The sequence below is a fragment of the Loxodonta africana genome, chromosome 12 (genome assembly GCF_030014295.1).
Source record: "Loxodonta africana isolate mLoxAfr1 chromosome 12, mLoxAfr1.hap2, whole genome shotgun sequence".
Taxonomy (NCBI): domain Eukaryota; kingdom Metazoa; phylum Chordata; class Mammalia; order Proboscidea; family Elephantidae; genus Loxodonta; species Loxodonta africana.
In genome coordinates, this window is record NC_087353.1 from 10,036,023 (window position 1) to 10,055,741 (window position 19,719).

General features: G+C 41.3%; 1 protein-coding gene across 1 annotated transcript in view; it reads left to right on the forward strand.

Annotated features, from left to right (window-relative positions):
• The window catches only part of TPO (thyroid peroxidase), a 96,391-nt gene that overhangs the window by 48,655 nt on the left and 28,017 nt on the right, over positions 1-19,719 (forward strand). Inside the window, exons 8-11 of the mRNA XM_064294929.1 lie at positions 8,591-8,849; positions 10,582-10,752; positions 16,153-16,390; positions 18,929-19,137. Of these exons, the coding sequence (XP_064150999.1) occupies positions 8,591-8,849; positions 10,582-10,752; positions 16,153-16,390; positions 18,929-19,137 (877 nt within the window). The remainder of the gene's footprint in view (positions 1-8,590; positions 8,850-10,581; positions 10,753-16,152; positions 16,391-18,928; positions 19,138-19,719) is intronic.

A 19,719-nucleotide genomic window follows, 5' to 3' on the forward strand; every position in this document is an offset into this window, starting at 1 on the left:
AAGTTTGAGGGAAACAGTAGGATGCTTGGAGTCTCTGAGCAGCAACTCTTCACTAACCACTACAGAAGTATTTCAGTATGTTCACACCAGTGAATGTCAGTTGAGTGTATCAGCAGTGATTGAATAGGTTTGTGTCATATGTTTATGTGTGTGTATGTGGGATATGCTAGAGTTAGAAAAATAGGAACCTGAAACATAAATTAAGAGTCAGAAGAACAAACTGATCTGTTTTGGAAGAAGTACAGCCAGAATGCTCTTTAGACGCAAGGATGGTGAGACTTTGCCTCACTTTGGACATGTTATCAGGAGGGACCAGTCCCTGGAGAAGGATATCATGCTTGGTAAAATAGTCTGTGAAAAAGAGGAAGACCCTCACTAAGATGGACTGACTCAGTGACTGCAACAATGAGTTCAAACATAGCAACCATCGTGAAGCTGTTGCAGGACCAGGCAGTGTTTCGTTCTGTTGTGCATAGCGTCATTGGGAGTTGGAACCAACTCAACGGCATCCAGCAACAACAACAACTGGATCAAGGCTTAAGTTTAACAGTAAAGTTTAGTTTTAGCAAGTTGCTTCATTCAATAGTTATAACCTTGCTTGGTATCTATAAATAAACAGGTTATTAATATTAAAAAAAAAAAACTGGCCATATACGAATTTGTGAAGGAGGAAATTCAAGCAAATTTGGGCCATAGCAGTATGACATGACCAGGAATTTTGCTAACTTTTTAAATAAAAATAACTAACCATGACACTTTCAAATAGCTCATCAGGCATGATCTTACTTCCCTAAAGTAAAAGAAATAAAACTCAAAAGATCAGAAACATTGAAATAAGATTTCGCATTTTCATAATGCCTTAGGGACATTATCTTGGTAAGGTAAATTTCAGGTAAATTATTTTCTTTTTGCCTGGTTTATCACCACTTGATATATTGTGTGTGTGTGTGTGTGTGTTGTTGTTGTTGTTATGTTTTGTCTGTGTGTCTCCCTCCCCTCTAGAATGTAAGCTCTGTGATGGCAGATATGTTCACTTATTTATGTTTTTAATTCCTTTTCCCAACACTTAGAATATGCCTGACTCAAAGTAGGTGCTTCATAAACATATATAAAATGAGTGAATTAAGTAGAAATCCCAAGAATAATTCCAGGAGTCCTGCCCCTGCTGTATAATTAAGAATCAGAGTTTTGTTTAAACATTCTTTAAATTAATAAGAACTTCAGTCAGCCCGGGGAACACATAAGGAGAGCAGCTGGATGTCACATCAGTGACGACTATTCAGATGGAAAGAAAAACACGGTTATCATGTATCCCACTTTCTTTCTTCTCGATATATTCCAGTGATTAATTTAGTGGTGTGAATTATTAACAATGTGTCCCTCTACTAAGTCTTGTACTTATAAATTGAAGGAATAGTTTGATTCTGGAATTCTGAGAATTCCAACTGACCTGGAAATCATGACATTTGGCTGTCTATTCTTCTAAGTAAAATAACAACCAGACCAATAGCAAAAGTGTTCTTCAGTATTTTGTATTTGCCTTCCTCAGTCATTTTCTATGTTTTCTGATCTTTTTTTTTTTTTTTCTTTTGTTGTTAACATTCTTTTCTTCTTGGTTTTACATTTCACTTTCAAATTTCCTTTTGTGCTTTTTCAGTCAATAGCTCCTCTGGTGTTTTTTACAAATACCTTTGAAACCTTAAAATAATAAGTTGCATTTAATATGTCGATAAAACCACTGCTGAGACTTTGAACTGTATTTGAAAGATCCATGGTGACCTGAAGAGACTGTCATTTTTCTCTCCTTGGTTTTATTGACCCACACTTTGGTAGCTTTATGATCTGAACCTCTCTCCTCCTGAAAAACATTAGATAATTAAAAATTGTCAAGACAAGCTTAAAAAAAATAGTCCCTCTTCTCCCCAGCAGAAGCCAGCCAGGAGGCCAGGCTGATACACACATGGCTAGTTCTTTTGGCTTCTGATCTTCCCCAACAACAACAACAACAAACCTCCAAGTCCAAAAACAAGACAAGAAAGTACATGTCCCCTCTCCATCTGCCTACCCCCATTCTCATTCCAAATTTATCAAAGCCCAACCCCAACCACCCCTCCGCCATGAAAATATCTCCATCTACTGCCCAAAGGATCTTTCCTCCCCCTATTTCTTATACAGAGGATGGATTGAGGGTATCATTCCTTAGGCCTAGGACAGACCACCTTCTACTCCAATCTTTTGTAAGTGTTTGCCTTGGGTCTCCTACTGTGCTGATTCCATTGAAGGCAGGCATCATCTCCGTTCTGTATCCCTCACGGTGACTTGCATATAGGAAGGGCTCAGTAAAATATGCTTCTGCTGGCTTAAGATCCCAACAGGGTTCCCTATTCCACACACCCTATGCCATGTGATAAAAGAATTGACATTCTCACTTTTATAACAGTCACGGTGTTAATCTATAGTTTGTTATAAAACAAGAATATGGATTCAGATGCACGTTTTGACAAGACCATCTGTGTCCTATGTGCAGGACGAAAGCAAGAAATAAACAAATTCCCAGCAGAGGTATGAGGTATAGAGAAGAAAATAAGAGTTATTGTAGAGTGTCTTAGTTCGTAGGTAGGTCTGAGGGGTTTAAAGCCTAAGCCTCCTGGAACCACTGGTTTGAATGTTTCATACACACCAGCTCTTTTCCTCCTTAACTATCAGGTAACAGCCTTTAGACAGGGTTTCTTAGGGAGCAGCCTTAATTTTCCCAGATCCCCAGGGACTAACAAGTACATTAATTAGGACTTGTATGGAGGCAAGTCCTGACCTCCAATGTGAGACTACTTCCCCTGTGGCATTCCAGTCTGAATGTGGCAGATAAAGTCCCCAGAGAGGACGCCCTGCATTGTCAGGGAAGAGGGGACCTCATTTGCTGATCTTTGCAGCAGCTGACAAGTCTTTGTCAGGTGGTGGCGCTTCCCAAAGAGAGAGAGAGTGATGGAAAAAGAAGCGCTCTTTATGTATTGCTGGAAAGATTCCAGAAAGACCCATTTCTACTGTGGGTACCTTTGGTGTCCCACTCAGTTCCCCTTTACTGGCAGTAACCCCATCCCCAAACGGCTTTGGATGCTGGCTGACAAAATCTTATAGTTGCCATCTTCTCCAGAGAACAGCTGTGGAGTCTCCCAGCCTCCCAGAAAAGACCCAGACCAATGACTGACTGAGCCCTGGCCCTCAGGCTGGAACAATATGGTGGCTCCGGAGCTGTCTGCAGGGTGGAAAACTACACCCAGACTCTGGATAACACCACGTTCTTTGTTAGTATTTTCACGTGCTCATCCCTGCCTCCCTGACGCCCGTTTTTCTGAGAGCACTCCTCGGTAAACACTTAGGAACCCCTATCTCCACAGAAATCAACCCAGGATAGTTTCTGATGTTGACTAACTGGACATTTGTTAAAAAAAAAAAAAAAAAAAAAGGTGAGTGATTTTTCTGCACAGAGCAGGGTAACAATATTGAGAGAGTTGGAAATCAGGATTTTAAATTGAGGGGAAGGAGCCCTGGTGGCACGAAGGTTAAGTGCTCAGCTGCTAACCAAAAGATTGGCAGTTCAAACCCACCTGGCAGCTCCATGGGAGAAAAGACCTGGAAATCTGCTCTTAACGAGATTCAAAAAAAAAAAAAAAAACCCATTGTCATGGATTTGGTTCTGACTCATGGGACAGGGTAGACCACATAGAACAGAGTAGAACTGCCCCATAGTGTTTCCAGTGAGGGGCTTGTGGATTCAAACTGCCAACCTTTTGGTTAGCAGCACTGCACCACCAAGGCTCCTTATAAAGATTAAAAAATAGAAAACCCTATGGGGCAGTTCCGCTCTGTCACATGGGATGGCTATGCACCTAACAACAACAACAAATTGAGGGGGGGAACATTGAACTGAATCACCATTTTATAACTATCGATTTACAACGATTGTGTCTTCAGGTCTTTCTGTCCTTATCTCTTGCTGGACTATTGCTGTGGCCTCATAAACACTCTCCATTCCTCAGACATCTTGCCCAGATCACACACACACACACACACACACACACACACACAGGTTTATACCTTGTACATTTAAGAGTTTCCTTCACTCCACAGCTTCTCAGAGAATTTATTTATGTACATTGTACATGCTGTGGTATATAGCATTTCCCAAAAATATTTGGCCGTAGAGTCTTCCTTTCAAAGAAATCCCATTGCTATCTTCATGCACTATCATGAAAAATATAATTGACTAGAGTTCACCTGCACAGATGCTGTCTAGCATCCTCAACCCCACTTTGATGTTAACACTTATTTGTTTATCCTGACATCCAAGCCCTGACCTTTTTCCAGCCTCTGTCTGTTTGTTGGAGACCATGAGCAGATAGAAGTGAGTCTGGCAATGCTGATAAAAAAAAAAAGATGCTAAAAACGAGCCCACAAAGCTAAGATGGACTTGTGGATGTGACCATGGTCAAAAACCATGTGAACACAGTACGAGATACCTATTGGCTACCACTCATCTGTCAGTTTGTCAGACCATGGTGACTTACATGTTGCTTTCCTGCTGGCAACAATGCCATCAATACTTCAAATACCAGCAGAACTTCCAGGCTAAGACTAGGAAGAAAGGCCTGGTGATCTGCTTCAAAAATTAGCCAATGAAAACCCAACTGATCACAACAAAATATTTTCTGATATAATGCTGCTGGAAGATGAGCCCCGAAGGTGGGAAGGCATTCAAAATACACAGAGGCCGCAACAATGAACTTGAGTATACCGAGGATGGTGAAGATGGTACAGAACTGGGCAACATTTTGTTTATTGTGCATGGGGTCACTATACATTGGAACTGACTCAGTAGCAACAACAATTGCAGCATTGGCCAGTGGGGAGAATTCAACCCTGAAAGTCAAATGGTTGATTATGCGAATGTACGGTACTGACCCCTGCTCTGGGTCAAGAAGGTAGGCAGACAATGTCACGTAAACTGTCAGGCAGTCTAAGGGGGTGAGGAGGGCAGGAACAGTCATGGAATCGAAAGATCTGCATGGGAACAGGTAAGACGAAGGTGCACCCTTGGGCAATGGAACCTAAAAAGAGTACCAAGGCAAAGGAAGGAAACACCCTCCAACCCCATCCTTAGGAGATGGGGGAAAAAGAGGCAGGGAGCTGGTAAGAGTAATAAGTTGATTCAGACAACTCCCAGTTTTGACTTTAGTATTTCTATCCCAGGCTCATCCGTTCATAGCAGTCACAACCCTCTACGTGACTGAGGGGCTCAAATACCATCCAAAAAACCCAAACCTGTTGCCATCAAGACTTACAGTGACCCTATAGGACAGTGCAGAACTGCTCCATAGAGTTTCCAAGGAGCAGCTAGTGGATTCAGACTGCAGCCATTTGGTTAGCAGCTGTAGCTCTTAACCACTACCCCACCAGGGCTCAGGGTTTTCAAAAGAATTGCAATTAAAACTTAAAAGAACCACTTGGATAATTCCCATCTTTAAAGCTCCATTGGCTAGAACAAGTGGTGTTATGCCTCCTGCCTTGGAAGTGAGCTGTGGGAGAGATCTGATGTTTTAGCATAATAACTTCCAATTGACATTTTGAAGCAGATCACGAAGAAAGTGGTGAAAAGGAGAATGTACTTTTCAGAGCTCTGACAAGGTCAAGCGCTGGAGATGCAATGGGTGTATGAAATGTAATCAGTTAAAAGGGTATTAGTTGGCAAGGTGTAAGTAGCTGACTTTGGGGATTAGAGATTTGTCAACCTTTAACAGCAAATACTTTCAGGCTTTCCTTCGTTACCCTGTGTTTGTGGCCATCCTCTGGGATCAGGAGTTAAATTTTAGGTAAGAGAGAAAAGGAAGAGTTGTCATTAAGATAGTTTACACTTGAATTTAAAGTTGTCTTGTGTCCATAGGCTAAAATGAGAGGGGCCATTTCCCATCTGTTGCAGTACGAAGAAATCAGAGAAGACTATTCAAGGGAACCAAAGTTGCTGCACACGTTCCGAGCGTGAAAAGCCACATTAACCCTACCATCTCACCAGAGAAGCCACTTTGACATATTTGTGGCCCCAAAACTTTGAGAAATTGCATCTGAGATTGAGAGGCTGTGTCTGCATTATAAAATCATAACTAGTCTCTCTGATGCTGATTTATAACTTGGTTACTTCTCACCAATCAACCAGCCAGGAGATTGAAGCATCAGTTCAGAAACATTTGGACAGGCCCTTTTCATTTATTATATGTCCAGGTCTTGAAGGACAGTGTGTGTGTAGCAATAGGACTTCATCATTCAGCCACATAACAAAACTCTTCTTATTGCTCAGTTCCTGTTCTCACTTTGAAGTACCAAATTATGTGTTTAACAAGCTGATTTTATCATTTGGAGGGAATATATTACAAATACCTAAATATTATTTCTTTCAACAATCTGAGGCTAATCGTTCACTTTTCTAAACTGATAGCTAAAATATAAGATCTTCGAGTGATTTTTGTTCAGTTATTTCAAGGGTGGAATCGTTCTTATTGGTTTGGACCTCATTTTGATGCAGTTTGTTGATTAAAATATTCTCCTTGGCAACCAAAACAAATTGACACTGATTTTACAGCGGCAATATTGTCAAATCTAAAAACAGAATCCTTGTGCGTAATTCTTCTGGAACCCACTTGTGAAATAGCAGTGACAAGAGCCTGCGATTGTACCATGATTTGTCTCTGACACAGCACTTTAGCCTACGTTGTTCTCTTATCTAATCCTCACAGAAGCTCTAGGAAGCAGGTGGTTATTGCTTTACAGGGAAGGAAAGTAAGTCTCACCTAGTGAATTACGGAACCAGGAGCCCATCTCCAGTGGACTGGGACCCAGGGCCCATTTCACTGCACCAAGCTGACTCACGGAAAACAGCGGAAAGAGATTTTTTGTATTCCCTTTGAGGCGCCCCCGCACAGACCGCTACCAGCTGACTACTGCCCTGGGGATAATGCTCTGGTAGCTAGCCTTGCAAATGGACTTTCTGAACATCCACAGGGGAGGGGGGTAAAACAAAAAAAGTTCCTAAGGAGCTCTGAGGGTTTTATTGCAGGCCGGGAAAACAATGTTAGCTTAGCTGGTGAAGAATGTCTGCCTTGAGCATTGTGCCCTTTTAAGATCTATCTGTATGGGATCAAATTGACAACAGCGACTAGAAAGGTTAGATAGGAAACATAGGGGGCAGTGAGTTTATGTTAATGGGGGAGGAACAACTCAGAAAAGGAGGGTGGGAATGGCTGCGCAACTGGAAGAATGTAATCAGTGCCACTGAATGGTACGTGTAGAAATTGTCGAATTGGTATATGTTCTGCTGTGTGTATTCTCAACGACAACACAAAATTATAAGCAAAAAGAAGTTGTATTTACAGATAAGATTTTCTTCAAAATACAAAGATTTTTTTTTTTTTTCAAAAAAGAAAGAAAATGACGTTAAATGAGACCTAGTTAAATTAGAAAATTGTATCCCTGCCATTCCTGTTTCATTGCCTGATTTTGAAGCAACATCCAGGATTTAAGTGTAGCTGTGTTCACGCTCTCGTTTAGGGCGATCCAATGCCTGGTCACAGGGTGGAACAATAAGGGAGGAACTCAGGCCCGTTTATAAAATACCATGGCACAAATCCAGTTTCTAATTGAAATCAATGATTTTCCCTTTTTCCCCCTGCTGTATTTCAGTGGCTTTCTTACAAAGACCTAACAAGTAGTTGATAGGGAAAAAAGGAAAAAAATATATGTATATACCCAGGAGTTTTAATCTCTGCTTAAATTTATGAGACCCACCTAATCATATATAATCTTTATCTTGGTATCATTTCCTTTAAACTTAGAGAGGGTGATTACATATACATATATATCCAACATATACATTTTTATTCTCACAAAAAACTGTATGGAAGAGGTGTTTCCACATAGGAAAACAGAGACTCAGAAAGGTTATCCAATAGCAGAGTCAGGTGGCCAAGAAGGAGCAGGGATAGAATTAGAACTCAGATCAGCCTGAGGCCTGAGCCCCTTCTGCCACTGGGATTCCCGGAAGTGACTGGATTTCTGAATTATGTGTTAAAGATAAGGTGTTAACCTGTTGCTCATGGATGAAGTGACAGCTGGAGGGGAAAAGATAGTTCAGGATAGAAAATTTTTCATGTTTCAGAAACTACCAAAGCAGGCGGCAGCCATCTTTTTTAACCTTTATGTCCTGTAGGTCGGCCAAATGTTTCATGGTTTGTCTTGCCCAAGGCACTGCCCTGGTGGGCCTTTGAGGCTGTCTCTGACATTCCTCATCTAATCCCGTGAATACCAAACACCCTTAAGGCTTCTTTATTTGGAATAGTTGATAATCATTTTGCGTGTTCCCTACATTTTACAGCACAAAACCTCTCCTGTGACAACGTTCTCTGAATATGAAACCTAATCTCCCCAGGCTGGGTCAAGATTTTTCTCTTCCCTTTTGCTCTGATTTTAACCCTTCATCTGACACCCTGGGCTTTGGTGAAAATTAGTCCCTGTTCAACACTCACACGTTTTCTTTTCTCCACAGATTATTACCATGCGAGATTACATTCCAAAAATCCTGGGCCCAGAGGCCTTCCAGGAATACGTGGGTCTCTATGAAGGCTACGACGCCACGGTGGACCCCACGGTGTCCAATGTATTCTCCACGGCTGCTTTCCGCTTTGGGCACGCCACAGTTCACCCGCTCGTGAGGCGGCTGGACGACGGCTTTCAGGAGCATCCAGACCTCCCCAGGCTACATCTGCATGATGTCTTCTTTAGCCCCTGGAGACTTATCAGGGAAGGTGGGTTTTTTCCTTTTACCTCAGGGTTCATTATATGTTCTTTCTTTTTGTTTCTCAGACAGAACCACTAATCATGTAAGGCACAGGGCATGTAATTAACTTTTATGTTGGTACGTTTGGTCGCATTCTAGGCAAATTATCAATCTTCATGAAGAAAATAATTGTACTGAAAGCTATTTTAAAAGACTAAACTATTCATCAAAAATGCTTTTTCCCATGTGTCTAAAGTTCTTTAGAATTCACAGAATAAGCTATTTTAGGTGCAGATTAAATCTCCATCCATTATTTCAGAAATATTAAAGTCTACGTTTTCATTTATTATTGGACATTATATTAAAAAAAAGTCATTATTTCTTTATCATTAAACATTTTATTTTTTCTGTTTATGCTCAATGCCATATGACTCTAAAATAACCAGCTGCCTTCGAGTCAGGTCAGACTCACGGGGCCCCGTGTGTGTCAGAGGAGATCTGTGCCCCACAGGGCTTTCAATGAAGTCGGTCTCCAGGCCTTTCTTCCGAGGCTTCTATAGCGGCAGAGCACACGTTAATAGTTTGCATCACCCAGGGACTCCCTGTGTAGCTTTAGAATGTTAATAATTGTCTTACCTTTGTAAATGGATTATTTAGAGAAAAATATTTTAATTCTCTGGTTAGGCTTTTGAGAGAGCCATTTTTAATTTTTCCCCTCATTCTTCCTTTCTTTTATCTTCTCCAGTATCCTTTATGCCTATCTGGAAGCTTCTAACCTATCTGAAAGGTTGATTAATTCCAAGAGGATATAGTGGGTGGAATGGAAAGTGGAGATTTCAAAGTCACTACCAATATAGTTTTTTGGTTTTTTTTTTTAATTCTCCACATTTAAACAAGATGCTTTCATGCAGAACTTGTTGGAAAGTAAGGTCAAAGGAATCAGTCTGAGCCTTTACCAGGTTACCCGGGAATTTGATGATAACTAAGGCACCCTCCACAGGCCAAAGTGAATTGTGATTTCCAGGTTGTGTTTATGGGTGCACCATGAAGCCTAACTAACCCACTAAAAGACTCTTGTCCCCTATCATTGTAGATTCAGGTTTATTGTGGCCACCAAACCCGTTGCTGTTGAGTCGATTCTGACTCACAGCAACCCTATAGGACAGAGCGGAACTGGCCCATATGGTTTCCAAGGAGAGGCTGGTGGATTTGAACTGCCAACATTTTGGTTAGCAGCTGAGCACTTAACCATTATGCCACCAGGGCGCCACTGTGGCTACAGGGGACCGTATATATAACTAATTTGCTTTCTATAAATGAGTTCTGTGGGGATGGTCCCCGAGCTTCTGCACATGATGGTGGGGAGGGCCTCTAGGCACCCCAATTACTCCTTTAGCCAAATCAAGTCTTCGTTTTCATTTTCTGTACATTAGAATTCAGCAAATGCCTCCTTTAATCCTAACATTTCTGGTGCTGAGAAACAAAACAAAAATCATCAGTCACTGACTGGCCTCCATCTCTAAGACGCCACTTCATAGTCAAGTGACCTGCTGAATGGACTTCTGACAGGTGTTAATTCACTAGCGAGGACAGCATTATAAGAGTATTCTGTGAACCTCAGAATTATTTAAAATGAATTCATGAACTTACAAAAAGATATATTTTTTTTAAATAAACATAGTTTGTGATCGGAGCTATTATTCTGTTTCTCCAGAACTTATCGAAGAAATGTCTTTGCCTTTTTTGTGAATATGTTCCAGGTGGTTTGGACCCGTTGGTAAGGGGCCTTCTTGCAAGACCAGCCAAGCTGCAGGTGCAGCATCAACTGATGAATGAGGGACTGACAGAAAAGCTCTTTGTGCTGTCCAATTCAGGCACCTTGGATTTGGCGTCATTAAATCTGCAGCGGGGCCGGGACCACGGCCTGCCAGGTCTGCTGCTGCTTCGGGCTTTACTTTTGAACGCTCACATCACACATTTGCTGTATATTTGGCAAATTAGCAACCCGTTTGTTGAGAGACCGATTTAAAGTGAAATGTCTCTGCCACATCTCTTACCAACTTCTAAGCAATGGGCTTTTAAAGTACATTAGTTCATTCAACCAAAGAGGGGACCTCTAGTTTGTCTTAGACAATGGAAATGGCACACAGCAGCTCCCGAGCCTCACACTGCCTGCATGAGCAAAGGCATTTAGAAATAGCATACCCTGGAAGAGCAAGGAAGTTTTCTAGGAAGACAATAGCACATCTGAGTCTGATTTTCCCAGGGGCCGTTGGCTAGGGTGTCCACTCTTTCCTTTTTACTCCCTGTCAGAAGGTCATAAGAGGCCAGGAGAGATTACTGTGCTGCCACCAGCACTATTGCTAAATAACACTTCCAATTTTCCTGGCTACCAGTGTGCACTTTGATTCCTAGTCTCAGGCCAGGCTGCTATGACACAGTGCTTTCTCGCTCCCCGCTTTGCTCGTGCCTTTCACAGCCCATCACCCCCACACTGATACCTCTGATATCCACTCCTGTCTCACCTGTCAAATCTACCTCATCCTTACTGTCCCATTCTGACACTTTCTCTGACTTCCCCAGCCCACTGGGACCTTCACTCCTCTGAGCTCCTGTAGTTTGTAACCTGGCCTGCCCCATAGTATTCGCCCCAAGCCTTCCTTATTTGATCCCTAGTTTTCTGTGTGCAGATCTGGTCTCCCTACATGCTTCGTAAGCCCTCCTGCTGATTTTTGTCTACGAGATGCTCTACAAATGTGTGTTAGGCGGTGCTCTGTAGACACGCCACTAGGAGCAAATCCCACCCTGCTCAGTGCTTCCTAAAGCCCCTGAGACACAAAATGTCTTTCTCTGAAGCATTCTCCCAGGGATACCTTCAAGTCTTCTCTTTCAACACCTTTTACATCTGTATAATCACTCTACAGACCCTCAAAGAATTTTTACCCTCACTATCCTATTTAAGGAGCCCAGGTGGCGCAGAAGTTAAGAGCTTGACTGCTAATCCAAAAGGTTGGCAGTTTGAATCCACCAGCCACTCCTTGGAGACTCCTATGGGGCAGTTCTAGTCTGTCCTGTAGGGTCAATATCAATCAGAATTGGCTTAACAGCAATGGGTTTTGTTTTTTTTGTTTTTCAGTTTATCTTATTGAAAGCAATCATCCATTCATAGATTCAGTCAACAAATATTTATTAATCCTCTCACATCCGTGAGGCAGGTAAGGCTGATATACAGGAGCCTGTATCACAAGTTGCTTTTTTTTCTGAAACTTCTAATTCTTAGTCTGACAATCTTTAACAAAGAGTATATATTCTTTGCTCACTGAGCCTCCATTACCATTCCTCCCCTGCTAGTGGTGTCTGCAAGGACTAGAATCAGCCACAGCACAGGCTGTAAAGATTTGGAGGCTGTATATGAATCTGGCACAGAACTGGGCAACACTCCATTCTGTTTTACATATGGTCAGTATAAGGCAGAGTCAACTGAACGGGAACTAACAACAACAATTATAAATTGGGAGGAAGCAGAAAGGATCTCCCTTCTGTGTGCACTCAGGAGACTTCCCATTCTCTCTCTCTCACTCCTTGAACACTAGACACACCTGCTTCTTTGTTCCTTAAACACTCCAAGCCTTTTCCTGTCTGCCTCAGTGCCCTTGAACCTTCTGTCCAGTCTTCCTGGAATGCTCTCAATGCCCATACTGGTCTGGCCTACTCCCACACTTTCTTCAAGTCTCTACATCAATTTCACGTTAATAAACTGACAGCTGTATAGAGAATGGCATTCCCTTACTCTTCACTGCAGCATTTCCTATTCCTTTACTCTTGGAGCTATAGTGGCAAAGTGGTTAAAGAGCTTGGCTGCTAACCTAAAAGTCAGCAGTTTGAATCTACCAGCCACTTCTTGGATACCCTATTGAACAGTTCTACTCTGTCCTGCAGGGTCACTATGAGTCACAGTTGACTCAATGACAATGTTTTTTTTTTTTTTTTTTTATATAAGCCCACATTTTTCATTTGCTTATTGTTTGTCTCTCTTGAGTAGAATGTAAACATGAAGGATAAGGCATAATGATAAGTGGACTGGACTTATGTTCAGAAGACTTGAGTCTAAGCCTAAGAAGCCTAATTTAGAACCAATCTTTTAACCCTTTGGAATTTCTACTTCTTCACCTGAAAAAACAGTGACAATAATGTCTACTTCACAAAGTTGTCTCGAGTGTTAGATACAACACACATAAAAGTGCTCAGGGTGATGTTAACAAATGTCAGTAACAATAATAATAAAAACAATGTAAGAGCCAATATTTGTTCAGTACTTGCTTTGTGTCAAGCCCTACTCTAAGCACCTTATATTCCACACAACTCTAGGAAATAGTATTATGATCATTTTTTTAATTGATAAGAATTTAGCAACTTCCCCAAATTCTCATTTTTAGCAAGTGGAAGAATTTGGATGGAACAAAAAAAAGCCACACATATATTGTTGTTCGTTGCCATCCAGCCGATTTTCTACTCATAGTGACCCCACGTGACAGGGCAGAACTGTCCCATAGGGTTTCTAGACTGTAATTTTTTTGGGAGCTGATCACTAGGTCTTTCTCCAGTGGAGCCACACGGTGGGTTTGAACTGCCAACCTTTCAGTTAGCAGCCAAGTACTTGATTGTTGTGCCACCGGGGCTCCTTGACACATATATAATGGACACTTAATAAAGGATAATTAGATCTGAGGCTAAATTAGATAATAAGCTTTGCTGAGAAATGCTCATTAAAACAATGTGAAGATAACCTTGTTTTTTATGCCCTGAAATCTACTTTGTTTTACTTTGCATAGACTAATGAAATATCCAGCCTACATTCCCCTAAAGATCTTTTTTCCCCATATTTTCCCTCTGCTGTCTCACAAAAACAGTGACATCTGAAAAGAAAGTTTTTACATTCCTAGATCTGTGGTCCCGGGAGCTCTGGCACGGCCCCTTTACCCCTTTACTACCTTGTCAGCCATTTCACATTTTCCTTCTGGAGTTGAAGTATGTAAATGTGTTTCCTCTTAGAGCAATAAAAAAAGGAAAATGTCTTTCCAATTTCTTTTTATCTATGTAAAACTTAAAGCATCAATCTCCCTCAGGTACTGAAAGCTTTTTGTTATTTTTTTTACCACTAAAGATAGTTTGAAGATGGTTTATACTACTATACAAGTTTCCCTCTTAATTTTAAAACTTTGATTCACTCGATATTGTTGTTAATTTGTTAATCTGAAAATAAATGCATTCTTTTAGCATGTCTTCACTGAAAGAACTAATAGACCCCCAAGCCCTATGTCATGTACTGAGAATGTATATTTTCTATGTAAATCAAATTTAGTGCTTCTATTTTATCTGTTACTAGATCATGGGAAACTTGGAGGGTATGTTTAATGGTCTGGCCTAAAATACACTGTGTCATAGACAATGTGGTAAAGACTAAATACCCATCGGAGGAATTTTTTTTAACTAATGGGGGCGAGATAGGGAAGGTAACCTATAAGAGAGGACAGTCATCCTCCTAAGTAGCTAAGTAGCTGAAGCTGAGGTTTGATGAGAGACCTGGGAATGGCCCATCTAGAAAGAGAGAAAGCAAGAATGGCTCCCCATATGAATCAAAAGTCATAACGGTATGTCTACCAACTGCAGGTATTGAATTGAGGCAAAGCAGCTTCTCAAGGAGCAGCTCTCGGTAACATTCACCAGAGGCAGCAGCACTGGGGCTGTGCTATCTAACCTAGGTAGGCTATGCTAGTAGGTAACACGTGAGTAAAATACATGTACGTACTTGGTCCCCATGCATTTAAATCATGGATGACACCATTTTACAAAAAATGGACTCAACGCCATTTGACAGTGGTTTTCTGAAACATTAGATTATAAATCTCATTAATATTTTCTTCCTTCAGTTTTTCTGTTCTTTCTTCTAATCTCTCTTCTTCCAAGTTGCCCATTGTATCTGGAAGGCTTTGCCTCCCCTGGCTCAGCAAGCTTCTTTGTCTCTTAAGCATTCCTTTCCCCCGGCTAACTGGAAAATATGGGATAGTTTTTCCTACTTCTGTTTCATTTAAACATGAAACTCCCTGTGAGACCCCTGACTCCCTGTCTCATGGATGCACACCATTCCTGAGGAGAATCAACCCAGCCATAAATGCATTTCCATGTATGCATGAATTTAGACAGCAAATTTGTTGAGTGTCTAATACATATATGACACTGGGAATAAAACAAGACACAATCCCAGCAAAAGACCCCAGATGGTGGGATGGATAAGCCAAGAGAAAACAACAAAGCACGTTGATGAGTGTTCTGACCACAGTGCTAAATCAGAGTGAGCAATTTAGGAATCACACCTCACCTAGCCTTGAGGAGGGGGAAATGATTCCGGGGGACACACAAGCTAAACTGAGGTCAGGAGGATGAGGAAGATAAGGTAGAAGTAAGGGGGGTAGGTGCTTGGAGAAGGGCAGGAGAAGAGGAGAAAATGTGTCAGGAAAAGGCAACAGTGTAGACAAAGCCAGAGTGTAGGAGCAGAGTAACCTGGAGGAGTGATGATGAGTAATTCATTATGTTGAGGTCACAGAGCATGAGGGAGGAGGAGCTGTACAAGAAGCTGCAGAGCTGATCAGGAACAGGACCACAAGGGCTTTCTGTGGCATGCTGAGAAGTTTGGAGGCTATCCTGAAAGCAGTGGCGAGACAATAAAAGACCTTTAACGAAGAGATGATTGGTCAGACAGAGATACTCATCTATGTTCTTTTCCCTATTTGTGTGTGTGTGTGTGTGTATGTGTGTGTGTGTGAGTGAGCATGTATGATAGAAAAGAGAGCAAAAGAGAGACAGAGAAAAAGGAGAAAGGATAAAGCATGTGCTGGAGTCATCCTTATAGAATGTAAACCTGTAAAGGATAAGGACCATGTCTCGGGTGCTCTGTGGAGACCAGAATTTACTATAGGCTGGGTAATAATATGGATCCACTCAGGAGTCTTGGATTCAGTATTATTGCTCTCTCCAAGCTCCTTTATAAATAAACTCTTCATTAAGACCCCTGAAGTCTATGCTTGAATATTTTAACATATTGAACGCTACAGGGTGTAGGGTAATTAAGTGGTTTTCTCTGTTGCTGGAAATTATGTTACAGGATTCTATAATGCTGCAATTGTAAGTCTTAGTGGATATAGAATCAATGAGGTATACTCAATGAATATTCAGAGCACTGTGGGGGGTCAGAAAAGAAACACCTTGTTGTAGGGAAAAATGTGAATGCTGTTTCAAGTTAAAACAGCCTTAAATCCTTCTTCCTTGTGTAGGTTATAATGAATGGAGAGAATTCTGCAGCTTACCAAGACTAGAGACTCAAGCTGACTTGAACACTGCCATTAACAACAGGAGTGTTGCCGAAAAGATAATGAACTTATATAAGCATCCAGATAATATTGATGTCTGGCTTGGTGGCTTAGCTGAAAATTTCCTTCCAAGGGCTCGAACTGGTCCCCTGTTCGCATGCATCATTGGAAAACAAATGAAGGCCCTAAGGGATGGTGACCGGTAGGTATTTGCAATCCGTTACTTTTATATTCTATATGGAAGGCATTATTTTATGTTAGTTTTATTTGAAGTCAACCAGATTTGGGTTCATATAGTGGCTCCATCGTTCAATATTTATGTGATCCTAGGCAAGTTATTGCTCTCAGCCATCATTTTTTCCTCAGCTGTAAAAGATGATTGTTATGAAAATGAAATATATACAAAGTGCATAGCACATTTTAAGCACTTAAAAATGATAACTATTATTGATTTTTCCATATCATCTAATCACACGAATAAGCAAACATGTGAAGAACAAATTGTATTTCATGGTGATCTTGAAATTATATTCCATTTAGGTTCTCTGACAACTTCTATTTGTCAGACAACTTCTATGGAAATTGAAAAGGTGTAATCTGAGTTAGGTGCTGAGGCAAAGACCCAAGGACTGTGCCTAAAAGCATAGAGTATTTGTTTTTTAATGGAACAGACAAGCTGTTTTCCTTTTTAGTCTTCAACCCTCCAACCCAAGCAAAGGCTTTGTTTGCAGGCAGCAGAAAGTGAGGTACCCAACTGTTTCCCTTACACATTTTTGCTCCCTTCTCAGTGTCAACCAAGACTTTTAAGCCTTGTGGATAGCCCTGGTCGTGCAGTGGGTAAAGCACTTGGCTGCTAACTGAAAGGTCGGCAGTTTGAACCCACCAGCGGCTCCTGGCAATCTTCTCCTGATTACAGCCTAGAAAACCCTATAGGACAGCTCTACTCTGTCCTATAGGGCCACTGTGAGTCAGAGAAAACCCTATGCAGGCAGTTCTGCTCTGGGCTCTAGGATCACTATGGGCCAGAATTGACTTGACAGCACACAACAACATAGCCAGAGGAATTAGAAAAGCAAGCTCTTTGTTTCCATGTCTAGCTTTTTTATCTCCATATGCCACAATAGAAAATTATGAATCAGTAATTTGGGAACCATACAGACAAAAACAATAGGAAAATGTTTTTGTAATAATCCCTACACGGGCACTTCTTCTCTTCTTCTTCTTTTTTTGGCGTCACTGTAATTAAGTCAAATTTTTTTTTCAAAAATATTCATGCTTTTTCAAGAGAGTGCATTAGGTCTATCCTAAGGTTCCTTTCTTTTTTTTCTCCCAATTCAACTTTTATCATTAATTTCTGAAAATAGCATTTCACACAGTTCAAAGCACTTGGGGAGATATAACCAGGAGAAGTTACTCAAAATTGTATCTTTAGCAAACTCCTGTGGTCTAAAGGATGATGGGACATGGGAAGTGATTAATCCAGACAACGGTATATTTCTTCAGCTTGTACGTTATCATGCATCTATTATGTTACCTGGAAACCCTGGTGGCAGAGTGGTTAAGTGCTACAGCTGCTAACCAAAAGGCCAGCACTTTGAATCTACCAGGTGCTCCTTGGAAACTCTATGAGGCAGCTCTACTCTGTCCTATAGGGTTGCTATGAGTAGTGGAATCAACTGGATGGCAATGGGTTTGATGGGGGGGAGCGGATTATGTTATCTTTGGCTGGAGTCCAACTTGAAACAAGTAAGCACAAGCTGCGAAGTTCCCTGGAGAGATTTGTGCGTTTCTTACCTTGATTATTTATAACTGAATATCTCCTAATACAGAGATCTAATCAAGTAATTACATACAATGAGGACCCTTTTTTCACACTATAAGAGCAATTTGTACCCCTGTGGGAAGGGAGGGAAACTTTATATGATTTATACCATTCGGGTCAGAGGTTATGGGGGCTTTGTCAGTGATTTTAATATTTTGAGAGAAAAGTGAGACTTTTTTCCCTGAATATTGCAATTTCTCCTGGTTAATTATGACCTGGCAGAAAATACGGAAGGAAGAATGGCCTCACACAACATTTTAAATTCATTATAAACAGCAACGTTTTCTAAAATAACTGAATTTCAATGCCATTATTCTTATTTTTAGAACAGCTCTCCACCGCCACCAACCACCCCACCCCACCCCCAGGCAAAAACAACCCAGCAAAAAGAGATTGGCATAAAAATAATTAATGGCTTGTAAGAACCTTTTTCCATTAAATGCTGTTTTTCAGCCAGTCACTAAGACCTTAAATCACTGGAGTGGCTTGCCTCCTCATTTCCTCGCTCACTCCCTCAGAAGCCTCAGCTTGAACTGCAAAGTCCTGACGCTGCCTGTGAGTTACACATTGCTTTACTGCACTGCTGGTCTATGCCATGAGTGGCTTTGCTCACACATTCTGGGGAGAATCCTTGACATGGAGCAGCACACAAGATGTATTTAAAGCCAAAAAACCAAACCATTGCCATCGAGTCAATTCTGACTCACAGCAACCCTATAGGACAGGGTAGAATTGCCCCATAGGGTTTCCAAGGAGTGGCTGGTGGATTTGAACTATCGACCTTTTGGTTAGCAGCCAAGCTCTTAACCACTGCGCCACCAGAGCTCCAGGTGTATCTAACATATGTGCTAAATAGAAAATGACGCAAGTGGAATCCTCTACTTAGGTATTCTTACACTGCTCTCTCGTTCTGTGGAGGTTTTGGTGGGAAAACAGGCATATATTTACTGAAGCTCAAAGGCGTGAACTGGAAAAACATTCTTTATCCCGGATAATCTGTGACAACACAGGCCTCACCAGAGTGCCGATCGATGCCTTTCAAGTTGGACAATTTCCCCAAGACTTTGAACCCTGTGAAAACATACCACACATCAATTTAGAAGCATGGAGGGAAACCTTCCATCAAGGTGAATATAAGCCTTTTTTAAAGCTATATTATAGTAAGGACATTTAATCACAGGACTTCTCAAAGAAGGTAATTTTTACAAGTGCTGTTTGAGGGAAAAAAAAAAAAACATTAATAATGAGCCTTATATCCTCAAGGTTGCTCATTGAAAAAGGTTGCAATGTAATGTTGTTTCCTGGGTGCCTCCCCCTCAGGTGAGGAAAGAATTTGGAAGTTTGATAAAAGTAAGTCAACCTGGTCCCTCCCAATTAGTAAGACATTGACGAATAGAACCGTCTATCACGTACTGTCTCGTGTTATTGTGTAAGGGCTCAGGGAATGATGAGGTCAGGGATTCTCAACCTCAGCACTGTTGACATGTTGTACCAGATAATTCTTGGTTGTTGGAGTCTGTGCTGTGTATCGTAGGATGTTTAGCAACATCCCTGTCCTCTAGCCACAAGACTTCAGTAGCACCCCACCACGTTACGGGAAAGAAAAAAAAAGAAAGTGCCCAGACATTGTTAAATGTCCCCCAGAAAACCAAATCCATTGCCATAGAGACGATTCGGACTCATAGTCGGGACAGATTTTGCTGGAGTGG